Raw genomic sequence first — 16252 nt, 5'->3', positions numbered from 1 at the left:
TTCTTAATGCTTAGGAGAGAAGTAAATAATTAAGATGAATATCAGAGGAAAGCAGATAGAAGCCTGAGTAGATCCATCACTCATTATTATAACATAAACGTAGATAAGTACATTCATAGAGCAACTTACAATGTGAATATACTGACTGATGATGTAGTAGCCAGGCTTAGGCTTGGCTACAGGAACTTCCGGTAGACACACATGATGATCAAACTAAATTGTTCACTTGTTGAGTAATATAGAGACAGTGTAATAACCTACGTAATATGTGTACTCACCGACTTGTGATTGCAGAGGTTAAGTCACAGTTTCTGATCCCGGTTCTCCACTGGTCGCTACTGGTGTGCATATGTTCACTAATTTGTGGTTGCAGGGATCGATTCACAGCTCCTGATCGCTATTAGGCCCACTCTCTCCCTGCTCCATAAGCCTTATCGTACCTCTTCTTAAAGCTATGTATCCTGCCTCTACAACATCTAGATTGTACCACTTCTTGACAATTCTATAATTGTACTCACCTAATTGTGGTTGCAGGGTCGAGACTCAGCTCCTGGTCCCGCCTCTTCACTGACCGCTACTGGGTCCTCCCTCTCCCTGCTCCATGAGCTTTATCATACCTCGTCTTAAAACTATGTATAGTTCCTGCCTCCACTATATCACTTGCCAGACTATTCTACTTCCTAACAACTCTGTGGCTGAAAAAATACTTCCTAACATCTCTTTGACTCATCTGAGTCTTCAGCGTGTGTGTGTGTGTGTGTGTGTGTGTGTGTGTGTGTGTGTGTGTGTGTGTGTGTGTGTGTGTGTGTGTGTGTGTGTGTGTGTGTGTGTGTGTGTGTGTGTGTGTGTGTGTGTAAAAGTACCTCATCCAAATCATTTAAATACGAGACAATTGTCATGAGTTATCACTGGTTGATAAGGCATCATCCGGAGACACATTCATCAGTGATGTACTGAACGCAGGAGAGAGCTCACTCAGGTGTGTGTGCGCGCGTGCTGCTCACAGATGCTATGTACCAGTCAAGCAAAGTAGCGTCGGCAGCACCACAACAGCAGCAGAAGCAGTGGCAGCAGCAGTAGTGGCAGCAGCACCAGTGGCAGCAGCAGCAGCGGCAGCAGTTGTTGAGAGAAAGTTAACCTTAAGTAACTTACACTCCAAGAAATCAACAAAAGAAACACGAAAATTTACCGTATCTGAGAAGAGAGGGAAGGAAAAAAAATAGAAGTTAAAAAAAAAAGATAACAGCGTAAACAGTGATGAAGGAAAAGGCGTTTTGTTCACCTTCGGTGAATTATTGTTGTTTTTAGAACAATATCAAGTGTTGAAAAATATCCTGGCGTTCAAAATCAAACAATCACTCTGTCCATTTCGTCCTTCTGACATTTTCGACACATTCCAGCAGTTCAAGTGTCCCTCCTTCAGTAAATGTTCCAGGATTCCCTCCGAACTCTAGCTCAGGCACCAAGAATTGTTCAAGAGTGAGTCTTAGGACCAAATGTTCGAATTACGAAACACACCAGGAGTTTATTAACATTAAGTTCCGTAACAAAGAATTGGTCAAGACCAAGTCCAGAGATCACTAGACGGTCATCACCAAGCCCAGGGACCACTAGACGGTCATCACCAAGCCCAGGGACCACTAGACGGTCATCACCAAGCCCAGGGACCACTAGACGGTCATCACCAAGCCCAGGGACCACTAGACGGTCATCACCAAGCCCAGGGACCACTAGACGGTCATCACCAAGCCCAGGGACCACTAGACGGTCATCACCAAGCCCAGGGACCACTAGACGGTCATCACCAAGCCCAGGGACCACTAGACGGTCATCACCAAGCCCAGTAACCACTAGACGGTCATCATCAAGCCCAGGGACCACTAGACGGTCATCACCAAGCTCAGGGACCACTAGAAGGTCATCACCAAGCCCAGTAACCACTAGACGGTCATCACCAAGCCCAGTAACCACTAGACGGTCATCAGCAAGCCCATGGACCACTAGACGGTCATCACCAAGCCCAATAACCACTAGATGGTCATCAGCAAGCCCAGGGATCACTAGACGGTCATCACCAAGCCCAGGGACCACTAGATGGTCATCAGCAAGCCCAGGGACCACTAGATGGTCATCAGCACGCCCAGTGATCACTAGACGGTCATCAGCAAGCCCAGGGACCACTAGACGGTCATCAGCAAACCCAGAGACCACGAGCTGGTCACAAATAAACCCAAAGATCACGAGCTGGTCACAAACAAGCCCAGAAACTAGGAATCACTCAACCTCGCGGATCTTAGTTCCCCCGTTGATCGAGCCTTGTGCAGAAAGGAGTTTCAATCGAGTCAAAAAGATGAGAATGTTGAGTACTAGGACTCTAACTCTCGTGGTGCTGGTACTCTCCTCTGTTATCCCATCTACCATAGCTTCAGGTACGTATGTATGTGTGATTATTATTATTTTTAAATTCAGTAAGAAGCGCTAGCCACGTATGGGTCATGAGCCTACTAGAGAGTATGGAAGGGACGGGGCGAGTATGGAGGGGACGGGGTGAGAATGGAGGGGACGGGGCGAGTATGGAGGGGACGGGGTGAGTGTGGAGGGGACGGGGTGAGAATGGAGGGGACGGGGCGAGTATGGAGGGGACGGGGTGAGTGTGGAGGGGACGGGGTGAGTATGGAAGGGATGGGGCGAGTGTGGTGGGGACGGGGTGAGTATGGAGGGGACGGGGTGAGTATGGAGGGGCGGGGTGAGTATGGAGGGGACGGGGTGAGTATGGAGGGGAAGGGGCGAGTGTGGAGGGGACGGGGTGAGTATGGAGGGGGCGGGGTGAGTATGGAGGGGACGGGGTGAGTATGGAGGGGACGGGGTGAGAATGGAAAGGACGGGGCGAGTATGGAGGGGACGGGGTGAGTGTGGAGGGGACGGGGTGAGTATGGAAGGGACGGGGCGAGTATGGAGGGGACGGGAAGAGTATGGAGGGGACGGGGTGAGTATGGAGGGGGCGGGGTGAGTATGGAGGGGACGGGGTGAGTATGGAGGGGACGGGGCGAGTGTGGAGGGGACGGGGGACAATATAGGGGACGGGGCTAGCATGGAGGGGACGGATCGAGTATGGAGGGGACGGAGAGAGTATGGAGGGGACGGGACGAGTATGGAGGGGACGGGACGAGTATGGAGGGGACGGGACGAGTATGGAGGGGACGGGACGAGTATGGAGGGGACGGGACGAGTATGGAGGGGACGGGACGAGTATGGAGGGGACGGGACGAGTATGGAGGGGACGGGACGAGTATGGAGGGGACGGGACGAGTATGGAGGGGACGGGACGAGTATGGAGGGGACGGGACGAGTATGGAGGGGACGGGACGAGTTCACTTTTGTTAGAACGCTGAAGACTGATTTTTTCACATGAATTCCTACACTCTCATGAAACATTAAAGAACAAATATATCCTAAATTTTGGTTACATTTTGTTCGCTGTATTCCAGTTCACTGGAGTAAAGCGCTTGATTCCACCTCAGGTAGGCCTACCTGGAGTTCATTACCTTTGTAAATTGTGAGTTCATTACCTTTGTAATTTGTGAATTCATTACCTCTGTAACTTGCTCAGCTATCAAAACTTTGAGGTCCAGTCCCTGGACCCATTATGTACCTCTGTAATCTTTTGACTACCACCCACAGGATGGGTATGGGGTGACTACCGCCCACAGGATGGGTATGGGGTGACTACCACCCACAGGATGGGTATGTGGTGCATAATAAACATATTAAACTAAACTAAAGCTTCCACCTCATGTTATTGTATAATAACGCTACGATAAATACGATAAATAACTTACATGAGCAGCACCTGTGTATTGTTTTTCTGTACTGGGCTGACGACTGTGATGTTTGGCGGAACGTCTCCACGGTGATGATACCCAAGTGTTGCTCGTGTGTCTTATTCATCGTCTCCACGGTGATGATACCCAAGTGTTGCTCGTGTGTCTTATTCATCTATGTGGCTGTTTTCTATGCCACTAGAGATAGTAGGTAGGTCCCTAGTGCACTCAGCTCACACAGTTAGATCCGGGGGTTGATCCCCGGTACGGCTGGATAACATTAGGAAGTGTTTAAGACACCTGCTGCCCATGTTCACCCATCAGTGAAATAGGTACCTGGGTGTTTGTGGACTGGTGTGGGTCGCATCCTGCAACAAAATTGACCTAATTTGCCCAAAATGCTCTGCATAACAAGTGGCTTTTATATACTTGTACTAAATAAAGATATTATTATTATTATTATTATTATTATTATTATTATTATTATTATTATTATTATTATTATTATTATTATAAGTGTCTGAAACACCATTTTGTAATCTAGAATAGGGTAATTTTATGTTTCTACGTCGTTTTGCGTGCGGTCAACAGTAACAGCCTGGTTAATCATGCCCTGATCCACCATCAGGCCTGGTCACAGACCGGGCCGCGGGGGCGTTGACCCGCGAAACCCCCGCCAGGTATACTCCAGGTAAAGCTGAGGGACTGATCCCCTCACACTCCCTTTGTGTTTTCATCAAGCCTTAAGGGCTGACCTCCACAATGCGCTTCTTTATATTCTTTAGTGGACTGATGAAACCACTGGTTGGCGAAACGTTCCCACAAACGTGTTTCACTCATTTACAACCTTCTCTTCTTGCCTAACAAGGCAAGCGAAAATTTGTGCATACAATACTTTCGTAAAAATCATTCTGAACCTAACGAAAAAAAAATATATTTCATTTTGTTTATTTATTATTAAATTACTGTAAACTTATCTAAAATATATATAGTTTAATTAAGCTAAGTTAAAGTGCGCTTGTTATAATGAGGTTAGGTAAGTTTTCTAAGGTTCTTTTGGTACACAATTATTAATTTTTACATTAACATAAATGAAAAAAATATATCTTTAAACATATAAGAAAAAAATTTAGAAAGGACTAAATTTTAAATGAGTTCTTGCAAATTGACCAGTTTTACCTATTCGGCACGACACACACACACACACACACACTATATATATATATATATATATATATATATATATATATATATATATATATATATATATATATATATATATATATATATATATTTATATATATATATATATATATATATATATATGTGTGTGTGTGTGTGTGTGTGTGTGTGTATATATATATATATATATATATATATATATATATATATATATATATATATATATATATATATAATATATATATATATATATATATATATATATATATATATATATATATATATGTGTGTGTGTGTGTGTGTGTGTATATGTATATATCTATCTATATATATGTATATATATATGTATATATATATATATATATATATATATATATATATATATATATATATATAGATATATATATATATATATGTCGTGCCGAATAGGCAGAACTTGCGATCTTGGCTTAAATAGCAACGTTCATCTTGCCATATAGGACAAGTGAAAATTTGTGTATGTAATAATTTCGCCAAAATCATTCTGAACCTAACGAAAAAAATATATTTCACTGTGTTTGTTTAGTATTAAATTATTGTAAACAAATCTAAAATATATTTAGTTGGGTTAGGCTAAAATAAATTATTCTTGTTATAATAAGGTTAGGTAAGTTTTCTAAGATTCTTTTGGTGCAAAATTATAAATTTTTACATCAACATTAAGAGAAAATTTCAGAAAGGACTTAATTTTAAATGAGTTCTTGCTAATTGACCAGTTTTACATATTCGGCACGACACATATATATATATATATATATATATATATATATATATATATATATATATATATATATATATATATATATATATATATATATATATATATATATATATATATATATATGTCGTGCCGAATAGGCAGAACTTGCGATCTTGGCTTAAATAACAACGTTCATCTTGCCATATAGGACAAATGAAAATTTGTGTATGCAATAATTTCGCCAAAATCATTCTGAACATAACGAAAAAAATATATTTCATTGTGTTTGTTTATTATTATATTATTGTAAACAAATCTAAAATATACTTAGTTGTGTAAGGCTAAAATAAATTGCGCTTGTTATAATCAGGTTAGGTAAGTTTTCTAAGTTCCTTTTGGTGCCAACTTAAAAATTTTTACATTAACATGAATGAAAAAAATATATCTTTAAACGCATGAGAGAAAATTTTGGAAAGGACTTTATTTTAAATGAGTTCTTGCTAATTGACCAGTTTTACATATTCGGCACGACATATATATATATATATATATATATATATATATATATATATATATATATATATATATATATATATATATATATATATATATATATATATATATATATATATACATACTTGTGGTTTTTAATATGGCGCAGCACCTGTGGTTATTTACACTCAAACATTTACTGTGTAAATATGACATTATTGTGTCGACACATGTCTTCATATTTACAATGGAGAAATCTGCGTTAATCACTTTATTTATCAGAGTCAGATAATGTTAACTAAGTAAATCAATTAGTTGTTTACACTATGGTGTGTGTGGAACAGTTATTATTATTATTATTATTATTATTATTATTATTATTATTATTAGTGGTAGTATTAATATATTATTATTATTCGTAGTAGTAGTAGTAGTAGTAGTAGTAGTAATAGTAGCAGTAGTAATAATAGCAGTAGTATCAGCAGTGGTAGTAGTAGTATTAGTAGTAGTGGTAGTAGTAGTAGAAGTAGTAGTAGTAGTAGTAGTAGTAGTAGTGGTAGTAGTAGAAGAAGTAGTAGTAGTAGTAGTAGTAGTAGTGGTAGTAGTAGTGGTAGTAGTAGTGGTAGTAGTAGTGGTAGTAGTAGTAGTAGTAGTAGCAACAGTAACAGTAGTAGCTTTAGCAGTAGTAGTATTTATATAATAAGTATTGCCAATAATAATAATAAGTGATAATAATAATTATTAATAATAATTGAGAGTGGCTGAGTATAGAGCACTTGGTGTTGTTATCGTTATCAGTGTCTGGGGGCGGAACAAAGCTTCTAGCTGGTGATACTGACGTAGTTTTCCTTCCCCAGGAGAGTTGATTCATACTGATGGGGTCGTCCTTGGGCACTTCTCTGTCATGGGTAATGACAGGCAGTGAGGACTGTCAGGGTTATTCTTGACGGAATGAATGTAGGAGACCCCAGCAGGTGTTCCTTAGTTGTTTTGCTTCTATCGATGCGTTTTTTTTTTCTTTCTTCCTACAAATTCACCTCATTTTTTTGTGGATCCAACTGCTAAGACGTTCGCTACTAATGTCTATTTGTATTCATTTTCTCCGTTCTTCTTCAGCTACTTTCATGGCCGTATTCTTTTCTGTGATTAGTATTGATTTCCATCTTCTCCGCACCCAAACTCCACCAGTAATTTGTACAACTGTTCTTCCGAATATCCCAAAAGCACTGCATCATCAGCGAACAACACCTCATTCGTTATTCCGTGCCCCGTGGCCTGGTGGGTAAAGCTCTCGCTTCACTCGGCGAGGGTCTGGATTCGATTCCCAGCGAGGGGTAGAAACACTGGGCGTGTTTCTTTACACCGGTTATCTATGTTTCCAATCAGTAAAACGGGAACCTGGGTGTTAGTGTGGGTTGCATCCTGGGACAAAACTGACCTAATTTGCCCGAAATGCTCAGCATTAACAAGCGGCTTTCTATATAATAATATGTCATTGATGTCAGCAATGGTCTGTATACCTTGTGCATGTACTTGTAGAAATAAAGATATTATTATTATTATTATTATTATTATTATTATTATTATTATTATTATTATTATTTAAGAAATTATCTCTATTTATCACTCATGTGTTTTCATTTTGCCAGCCAGAACAGTGTGACATTACTCATGACTGTCTCCTCCTCTTTTACCCTGACTTAAGACTCACTCTTTTCATAAGAACACTTAATAATTTTTAACAAATTACCACCTATTCGATACAATTTCCATTCCTGCCTCATTCCTCCCTGATCCATCCCGATGTGTGCCTTTTCCACATACTATAAAGTCAACCACGGTTTCCTTTTATAAAACAGTTTTACAGGCTAATAGGTGTTAAAATTTTTTACACAAATCAATTTTACAGGCTAACAGCTATTTTTTTTTTTTTGTTTTACACAAATCAATTTCAAAGCCCCAGCTCTTTCTAAGGTATATAACTACTACCCCTCAGGATGCAACCCACACCAGGAACCTACTTACTGTTAGGTGAACAGGGGCTCAACGCTTTCACCCATACCAGGGATCAAACCCCGGCCACTCAGTGGGTGACCTGAATGCGCTACCAACAGAGCCACGGGACACCTTTTACACAAACACTTGATTCCCTTCCCCTCGTGTGTGTATGTGCGCGCGCGCACTAGTGTGGGTGTATGATCCACTTAATATTTGTATTTATAACTCATTACAATTGTGACCAGGTGTGGACGTATCAGTGGTTCATTACTTTGTAATTTGTTCATGACTGTAACCATGTATAGGAGTGAAGCTGATTCATTACCTCTGTAACTTGCCATGATTAGTGACCAGATCTACCTGGAGTTCATTACCTTTGTAACTAGTTCAGCTATCATAACTTTGGGGTCCAGTCACTGGACCCATTATGTACCTTTGTAATCTTTTGACTACCGCCCACAGGATGGGTATGGGGTGCATAAAGATATTAAACTAAAGTGTGTGTGTGTGTGTGTGTGTGTGTGTGTGTGTGTGTGTGTGTGTGTGTGTGTGTGTGTGTGTGTGTGTGTGTGTGTGTGTGTGTGACTCAACAATCAATATTTGCACCAATAACTCATTACAGTTGTGACCGGGTGTGGAAGTGTGAATTGCTCATTACTCTATAATTTGTTCATGATTGTAGCCAAAGTATAAACGTAAGTAACCATTCTACAGAATTCATTACCTTTGTAACTTGTGAGCTCATTACCTTTGTACCTAGTTCAGCTATCAAAACTTTGGGGGCCCAGTCCCTGGACCCATTACGTACCTCTGTAATCTGTAAATACCTTTGTAACTTGTCATGATTGTGACCAGACTTACCTGGAGTTCATTACCTTTGTAAATTGTGAGTTCATTACCTTTGTAAATTGTGAGTTCATTACCTTTGTAAATTGTGAGTTCATTACCTCTGTAACTTGCTCAGCTATCAAAACTTTGGAGTCCAGTCCCTGGACCAATTATGTACCTCTGTAATCTTTTGACTACCGCCCACAGGATGGGTATGGGGTGCATAATAAACATATTAAACTAACTAACTAACTCCCTTTCAAAATCCATCTCATTCCTCTGCCACTAAAATACATCCGGTTTTATTTATATAAACACAATAAAGTCCTTATAGAGGACGACAGTTGGACGTTTCCTAAATTATATTTTGTTAGGTATGAGCTTAGGTTATTTTAAAGTCAAGTTATCGTACCTTTCTCCTATATTAAATGTATACTCTAATTGACCCTTATGTAACATTTATAATGATAATTATTTAGACCTGATGTTTAATGTCTGCATATCCATAGGGCAAGATACTCAATATTTTCTCACATATTTGCAGCTGTAAGCGATCTGGACACACTGAAGGAAGTTCAGAATGCCCTGAACCACGCCAGTACGTCTGTGGACGGACTCATCCACCTGGTTAATGAGCTTGTTACTACCACTACTGAAAGGACTCCGTCAACCACCTCCCCACCACACACGTCCACCCTCACTATTTACACCAGTGAAGACACAACAGAAACATCTACAAATATTTCTTCAACAGAATTTACTAAAGCAACAACACCGAGTGAGGAGACTAGTGATACATCTTCAATAAGTACGACTTCTCTAACACCACCAACAACTAGTTCAACATCTACAACAGATCTATTGACTACGTCTACAGCACCACCAACAACTAGTTCAACATCTACAACAGATCTATTGACTACGTCTACAGCACCACCAACAACTAGTTCAACATCTACAACAGATCTATTGACTACGTCTACAGCACCACCAACAACTAGTTCAACATCTACAACAGATCTATTGACTACGTCTACAGCACCACCAACAACTAGTTCAACATCTACAACAGATCTATTGACTACGTCTACAGCACCACCAACAACTAGTTCAACATCTACAACAGATCTATTGACTACGTCTACAGCACCACCAACAACTAGTTCAACATCTACAACAGATCTATTGACTACGTCTACAGCACCACCAACAACTAGTTCAACATCTACAACAGATCTATTGACTACGTCTACAGCACCACCAACAACTAGTTCAACATCTACAACAGATCTATTGACTAAGTCTACAGCACCACCAATAACTACTTCAATAGATTTTAATACTACCACTGAGAGCGTTGACCAGGATGGAGGCGTGGTAAGGCCTCCATCCTCGCTACAAGGCCTCGACGACAGGACACTCATAGAGGAACGATATGGGCGGAGATCAACTGGCCGAGATGATGTAGTCAGGCGACTAGCAAAATATGCAAAGTGGTTTGAAAACATGAACAATGAAGCTGGAATTGTGGACGAATTGACACTGTTGGAAACTGAGACGTCAGTTGCCGAAAGTGATACTACGACAAGTGGAACTATGACGTCAGATATGACAAATGATGCTGTGATATCAAGCACGACAAATGAATCTGTCGCAACAACCATAGCAAGTGAGACTGACATATCAAGCACGACAGATGACTCTATCGCAACAAGCGTGGCAGGTGGGACTAACACATCAAGTATGACAGAATCTTCAGTGTCATCAACATCAGACAAGTCTGTCTTGCCGTGGTGGGATCGAGTGAAGCACCACCTGACTAGCATCGATGAAGTGACAGGAGAGATAATGAGTGGAGCAGTGGACACCGAGCACGCCTACCACCTGGATCAGGAGGCTACGGCTCTAGACGCTCTGGTGAAGGAAGGTAACGACGATCACAGTCAAGTGCTACACCTCACTAACGAGGACCTGGACTTCATTCACACTGTGAACGATAACGTCAAGAACGTAACAAAGTACATCGACGACCAGGTGACGATAGCTAAGGTAAGTAGGAGAGGGAGAGACAGAATTATTGTTCTCAGTATTATATTTATGGGGAGTCGCTAAATCCGTAAGAATGAGATTTGATCGCCTAAGGGAAGGATAGTTATAATACCCCAAGTGAGGATCCCTTCATCATCAAGGGATACCCTTTGAAATAATATAGATATTATTATTATTATTATTATATTCCTGGGGTATCACTAAACCTGTAGGGGTCATACAGCTCCAGGGGAGTGGGAGATAATCAGGCTTAATCCGAGGAAGAAAGAGAGGTAGCTCTAAATCCTTGTATCAAGAACCCATCGCCAGCATCAAGACAGACTCCTTGAAAGGTGTATCAGGCAATCATTACAGACACAAGCTGGCCAGCAAGGTCCGGCAGCCAGCTTGTGCTTGTCAGGTCAGGCCCAAGAGATTTAATGTATGCAAGCAATTACGCATTATATACCATTCTTGCACGCATTAATATGTTGCAAAGAATGTTGATCACTGGAGGCAGTTGTTGCAGCCTCTTGATCTGAAGGCGAAATTGTTTCCCTTATTTTCTTATTTACTTACTTTCTTATTGGCTTACATATCTGCTTACTTGCTTTCTTAATTACTTATCTACTACTTTTTTATATATATTCACTTATTTACTTATCTGATTATTCTGTGTAAGTTGTATCATGTATTTATAGAAATAAATATTATCATTGTTATTACGTATTATTATTATTATTATTATTATTATTATTATTATTATTATTATTATTATTATTATTATTACAGACAGACGTAACTGTGTTGATAGTGGCCATCAGGAGCCAGTGTATTGGCTTGCTTACTTACTTACTAGCTTACTTATTTACTAGCTTACTTACTAACTTACTTATCTGCAGGCGGACGAGACGGAGTTGATAGTGAGTCTTACATGTCTGAGTGTGTTGTTCGTGGTGGTGCTGGTGTCCCTGGTGGTGTCCCTGGTCAGACCAGCCTCTCCCTCCTGTGGTCTTCCTAAGACTCGATACCAGACCAAGTAGGTCACCTTCAGCTTGGTTGTTAGTGGGATGAGAGAGAAAGGAGACAGAGCTGGTGTAGGTAAAACAGCTCTTATCTTGTAAATAAAGTTAGGAACCTTAGTGAAATGTGTTTCAACAATTAATTTTTCTTGTATAATGTGTCGTTTATACCCACATCTGCATGATAATAATAATAATAATAGCCTTATCATTATAATTATTATTTGCATTATTGTTTATTTATTATTATTATTATTATTATTATTATTATTATTATTATTATTATTATTATTATTATTATTATTTTAGCTACTATTGAATGATACATTGAATAAATGACGGTGAATGTGTTTTTTCTTCTTTCCGAATATGGCAAAGAGCAAGGTGATGAGAGCAAGAGAGAGTCTAGACAATGAAAGACTAAGAGTGAGTTAAGGAGGGAGTATGGAGTGAGTGAATGTCTTCAGAGATATTTGGGAGTGCACTCGCCGAAGAATGGGTATGTGAAAAATGAGGTAAATCACACAAGGAAGAAAAACGATGATAATCCAAGAAAGTCAGTGCGTCATCGAGACTGTCTGTCTTATTTTCATTAGGGCCTTTAAATCTTGTCCCCCAGGATGCGATCCAAACCAGTCGACTAACACTCAGGTACCTACTTGCTTGCTAGGTGAACGGGACAGCATGTGTAAAGAAACACGCCCAACGTTTCCATCTTTGCCGGGATCGAACCACGGACACTCAGTGTGTGAGGCTAGAGTGTTGCCAACCAGGCCACGGGAATGTACTATAGTGGTACCAACATTTTTGCATGAGTGTGAGGCATGGTTTTTGAACATTATAACGAGGAGGCTGGAGATAGCGATGTCATGTTTGAGGTCAATGTATGGTGTGAATATCATGCAGAGAATTCGGAGAATGGAAATTAATATGTGATGTAGAATTCCCAATATTTCAGAGGGCTGAGGAAGGGCTGTTGAGATAGTTTAGATATAAAGAGGTCGACATAGTGGGTGTGTAAATCTGGGACGTAAGGTAGGAAGAATAGGGGTCATCCCTGGAATGGTTGGAGGGACGGGGTATAAAAGGCTTTGAGTTTTAGGGGCTTGAGCATCCAGCAGGCTTTCCTGATCATGTTAGATAGGAATGGATGGAGACAAGTGTTTTTTTTTTCATGGACGTGCTGTTGGACTGCAAGCAGATTAACTTTGGTGAATGGATTTCTGAGAAAATCAGTCAGTCGGACTTGAGTCCTCCTGGAGGTGTGAAGGGCAGTGCCTTTACCCTTAAGGAGAGGGTGAGGATATTGCAGTCAGAGGGTAGTCTGTGATGTCAGGAAGCGTCTGATAAGACGGCCATTGAGTGAATGATGGAGAAATGTGTTTTCTACTGCGGGTCACCCTGGCTTAAACGGCCGTTGAGTTAACAATAATAATGATAATTCTGTTGTAATTAATTATCTGTTTATTCTTTGTGTACAGGAGTGGTGAGCAAGGCGAGTCAATGGCCGAGCCTCAGGACTTCCCTAATGCTTTATATGTGCAGCATAGTCAGCTCTACTCAGACCCATACAGAAACCAAACAACTGTGGTCTAGTTCAGACTTATACAGAGACCAAACAACTGTGGTCTAAGGCTAGCTGAGACCCATACAGAGACCAAATCGTGGTAAGGAAACTCGCACCCATACAGACCAAACAAAGTTGGTCCGGTAAACAATGCCGTTATCACTGAAACTCATTAATTCATCGCTTGAAAATAAATCGCATTTGTTTACGAATACCATTTGCTCTAAACCCGTATGGGTTTAGAGCTTAGAGAGCTAACACCCCAAACCTCGTGTAATAATGTCATGTGTAACTACAGTCCTAAATTATTATAAACTTGTGGTTACAGTGTATTATTATTATTATTATTATTATTATTATTATTATTATTATTATTATTATTATTATTATTATTATTATTATTATTATTTTAATTATTATTATTTATGGAAAAGCTGTAAAACCGTCAGAATAATAATGCTAAAATACCTGTAACCAAGAGACTAAATTATTAACATCGTTATTAATAACGCTATTAATATCGTTATTAATAACGCTATTGAGAGTTGGGAAGAGCCATGTCAGAGTGTCAGAAAGATTAATTAGGGTAATATAAAAAGTGATGGATGCCTTACTCCTAACAAAGGGGATATTATATTTATTGTATTCAGGTTCGATCCGAGGAATAAAGAACCCCTTACCAGCCCCAAGGAACCCCCATCCCCCTTGAATGGAACATTTTGGATTAATGAGGTTTAAAGCCTATCGGCTAAGGTCAGCCTTTTGTTGGCCAGGTAATGCTTTAGTGTTACTTTTTTATAGGCCTAATTAGAGTCTTAGCAGCGCTCATGAAATTATTAGTAAGTTTATTGAGGTACAAGTACACATAAATACAGTTACACAAATTAACATATATAGTAACATATGTGTAAATTACCCACCGGGATAACTCAAAAAAGTTAGCCAAAGTGACTTATTTCCACTGGGTTCCTTAACATTGCCTCTATCCAATAAGGGAACTCATCATCATCCAAAAGTAACCAATCGGTTTCCTGTCACTGGGTTGGTAGCGCATTCAGCACACACACTGAAGTCTATGGTTCAGTCACCTGTAAGTGTGGAAACTAGGATGTGTTTCCTTAAGGCACCTACTGTCCCTGTTCACCTAGCACTATAATGGGTACCTAGGTGTTAGTCGACTGGTGTGGGATGCATCCTGGGACAAAATTAGCCTAATTTGACCAAAATGCTCTGCATAACCAGGGCTTTCTATATAGTAGTATGTCATTGATGTCAGCTATGGTCTGTATACGTATTGTAGAAAAAAAGATTTATTATTACTATTATTATTTTTATTATTATTATTATTATTATTATTATTATTATTATTATTATTACATACGTGTAAATTATCTATGATAATCCAAAAAAATCGGACAAAGTGATTTATTTGCATTGGGGTCCTTAACTTTACCTCTGTCCAATAGGGTAACTCCTCATCATCCCAAAGTAACAAATCAAAAATCTCTAACTGCTTCCCAGTGGAAATGAAGAGTGATAATAATAATAATAATAATAATAATAATAATAATAATAATAATATCTTTATTTCTACAAGTACATGTGTAAGGTATACAGTCCATAGCTGACATCAATGACATACTACTATTTAGAAAGCCGCTTGTTATGCTGAGCATTTCGGGCAAATAAAGTCAGTTTTGTCCCAGGATGTAACCCACACCATTATTACTGATGGGTGAACAAGAACAAACGGTGTAAGGAAACACGCCGAATGTTTCCACCCCTTCGCCGGGAATCGAACCCAGACCCTCACCGTGTGAAGCGAGAGCTTTTGCCACGGGGGCACCGTGGGATGTGAAGGAGTGTCATCATACACTCGGGTCTCTGATCTTCGCACATTTCATCTCAGCACATCTTGCCCTGCAGTGCTGTGTGACCCTTGTGGGTTTAGCACTTAGTTTTATTTGTAATAATAATCTATACTTGGGAGAGGGTGATTCACAATCGCTCAGTAGTAAGAGTAATGACTGTTTAGACTCTCAAATATTCATATAATAAGTTTTTAAGCTATATCAAGGGTCTTATAAAAGTCTTAGACTATACCAGCCTGTAATATACTAGGACCTTTCCACTGCCAGGCAAGAATAATGTAATTCCTAAAATAAGGATGAAAAGCAAACTGTCAGCATATATACACCGAGATAAATACACCTGTCAGTGTATATATACTGTGAGATGAACAAAAGGAATATTTCCTGTAGTAATGTATAGTGAGTCTATTTTATAATTGTATGATAATTCTAAGTTAAAAAATGTAATTGTGATTTTTATTAAATTTAAGTGTACTTGGTATGATTATTATTATTTTCCAAATAAAGCATCAAATTTGTGTAAATATTACAGTACATAATACAGTACAGTATTATGTACAGCAAATAGGTACCTGGGTGTTAGTCGACTGGTGTGGGTCGCATCCTGGGGGACAAGATTAAGGACCCCAATGGAAATAAGTTAGTCCTCGATGACGCACTGACTTTCTTGGGTTATCCTGGGTGGCTAACCTTCCGGGGTTAAA

General features: G+C 39.6%; 1 protein-coding gene across 1 annotated transcript; it reads left to right on the top strand.

Annotated features, from left to right (window-relative positions):
* The first annotated feature begins 910 nt into the window (after positions 1-910).
* On the top strand, positions 911-16027 carry LOC128690584 (uncharacterized). Its single transcript, XM_070089726.1, has 4 exons — positions 911-2429; positions 9605-11109; positions 11991-12127; positions 13592-16027. The coding sequence occupies exons 1-4, from the start codon at positions 2351-2353 to the stop codon at positions 13704-13706; spliced, it is 1836 nt and encodes a 611-aa protein (XP_069945827.1). The 5' UTR covers positions 911-2350; the 3' UTR covers positions 13707-16027.
* The last annotated feature ends 225 nt before the right edge of the window (positions 16028-16252 follow it).

The sequence above is a fragment of the Cherax quadricarinatus genome, chromosome 29 (genome assembly GCF_038502225.1).
Source record: "Cherax quadricarinatus isolate ZL_2023a chromosome 29, ASM3850222v1, whole genome shotgun sequence".
Lineage (NCBI taxonomy): Eukaryota > Metazoa > Arthropoda > Malacostraca > Decapoda > Parastacidae > Cherax > Cherax quadricarinatus.
The sequence above is the reverse complement of the archived record's forward strand: the minus strand, read 5'-3'. Positions and strand labels throughout refer to the sequence as shown.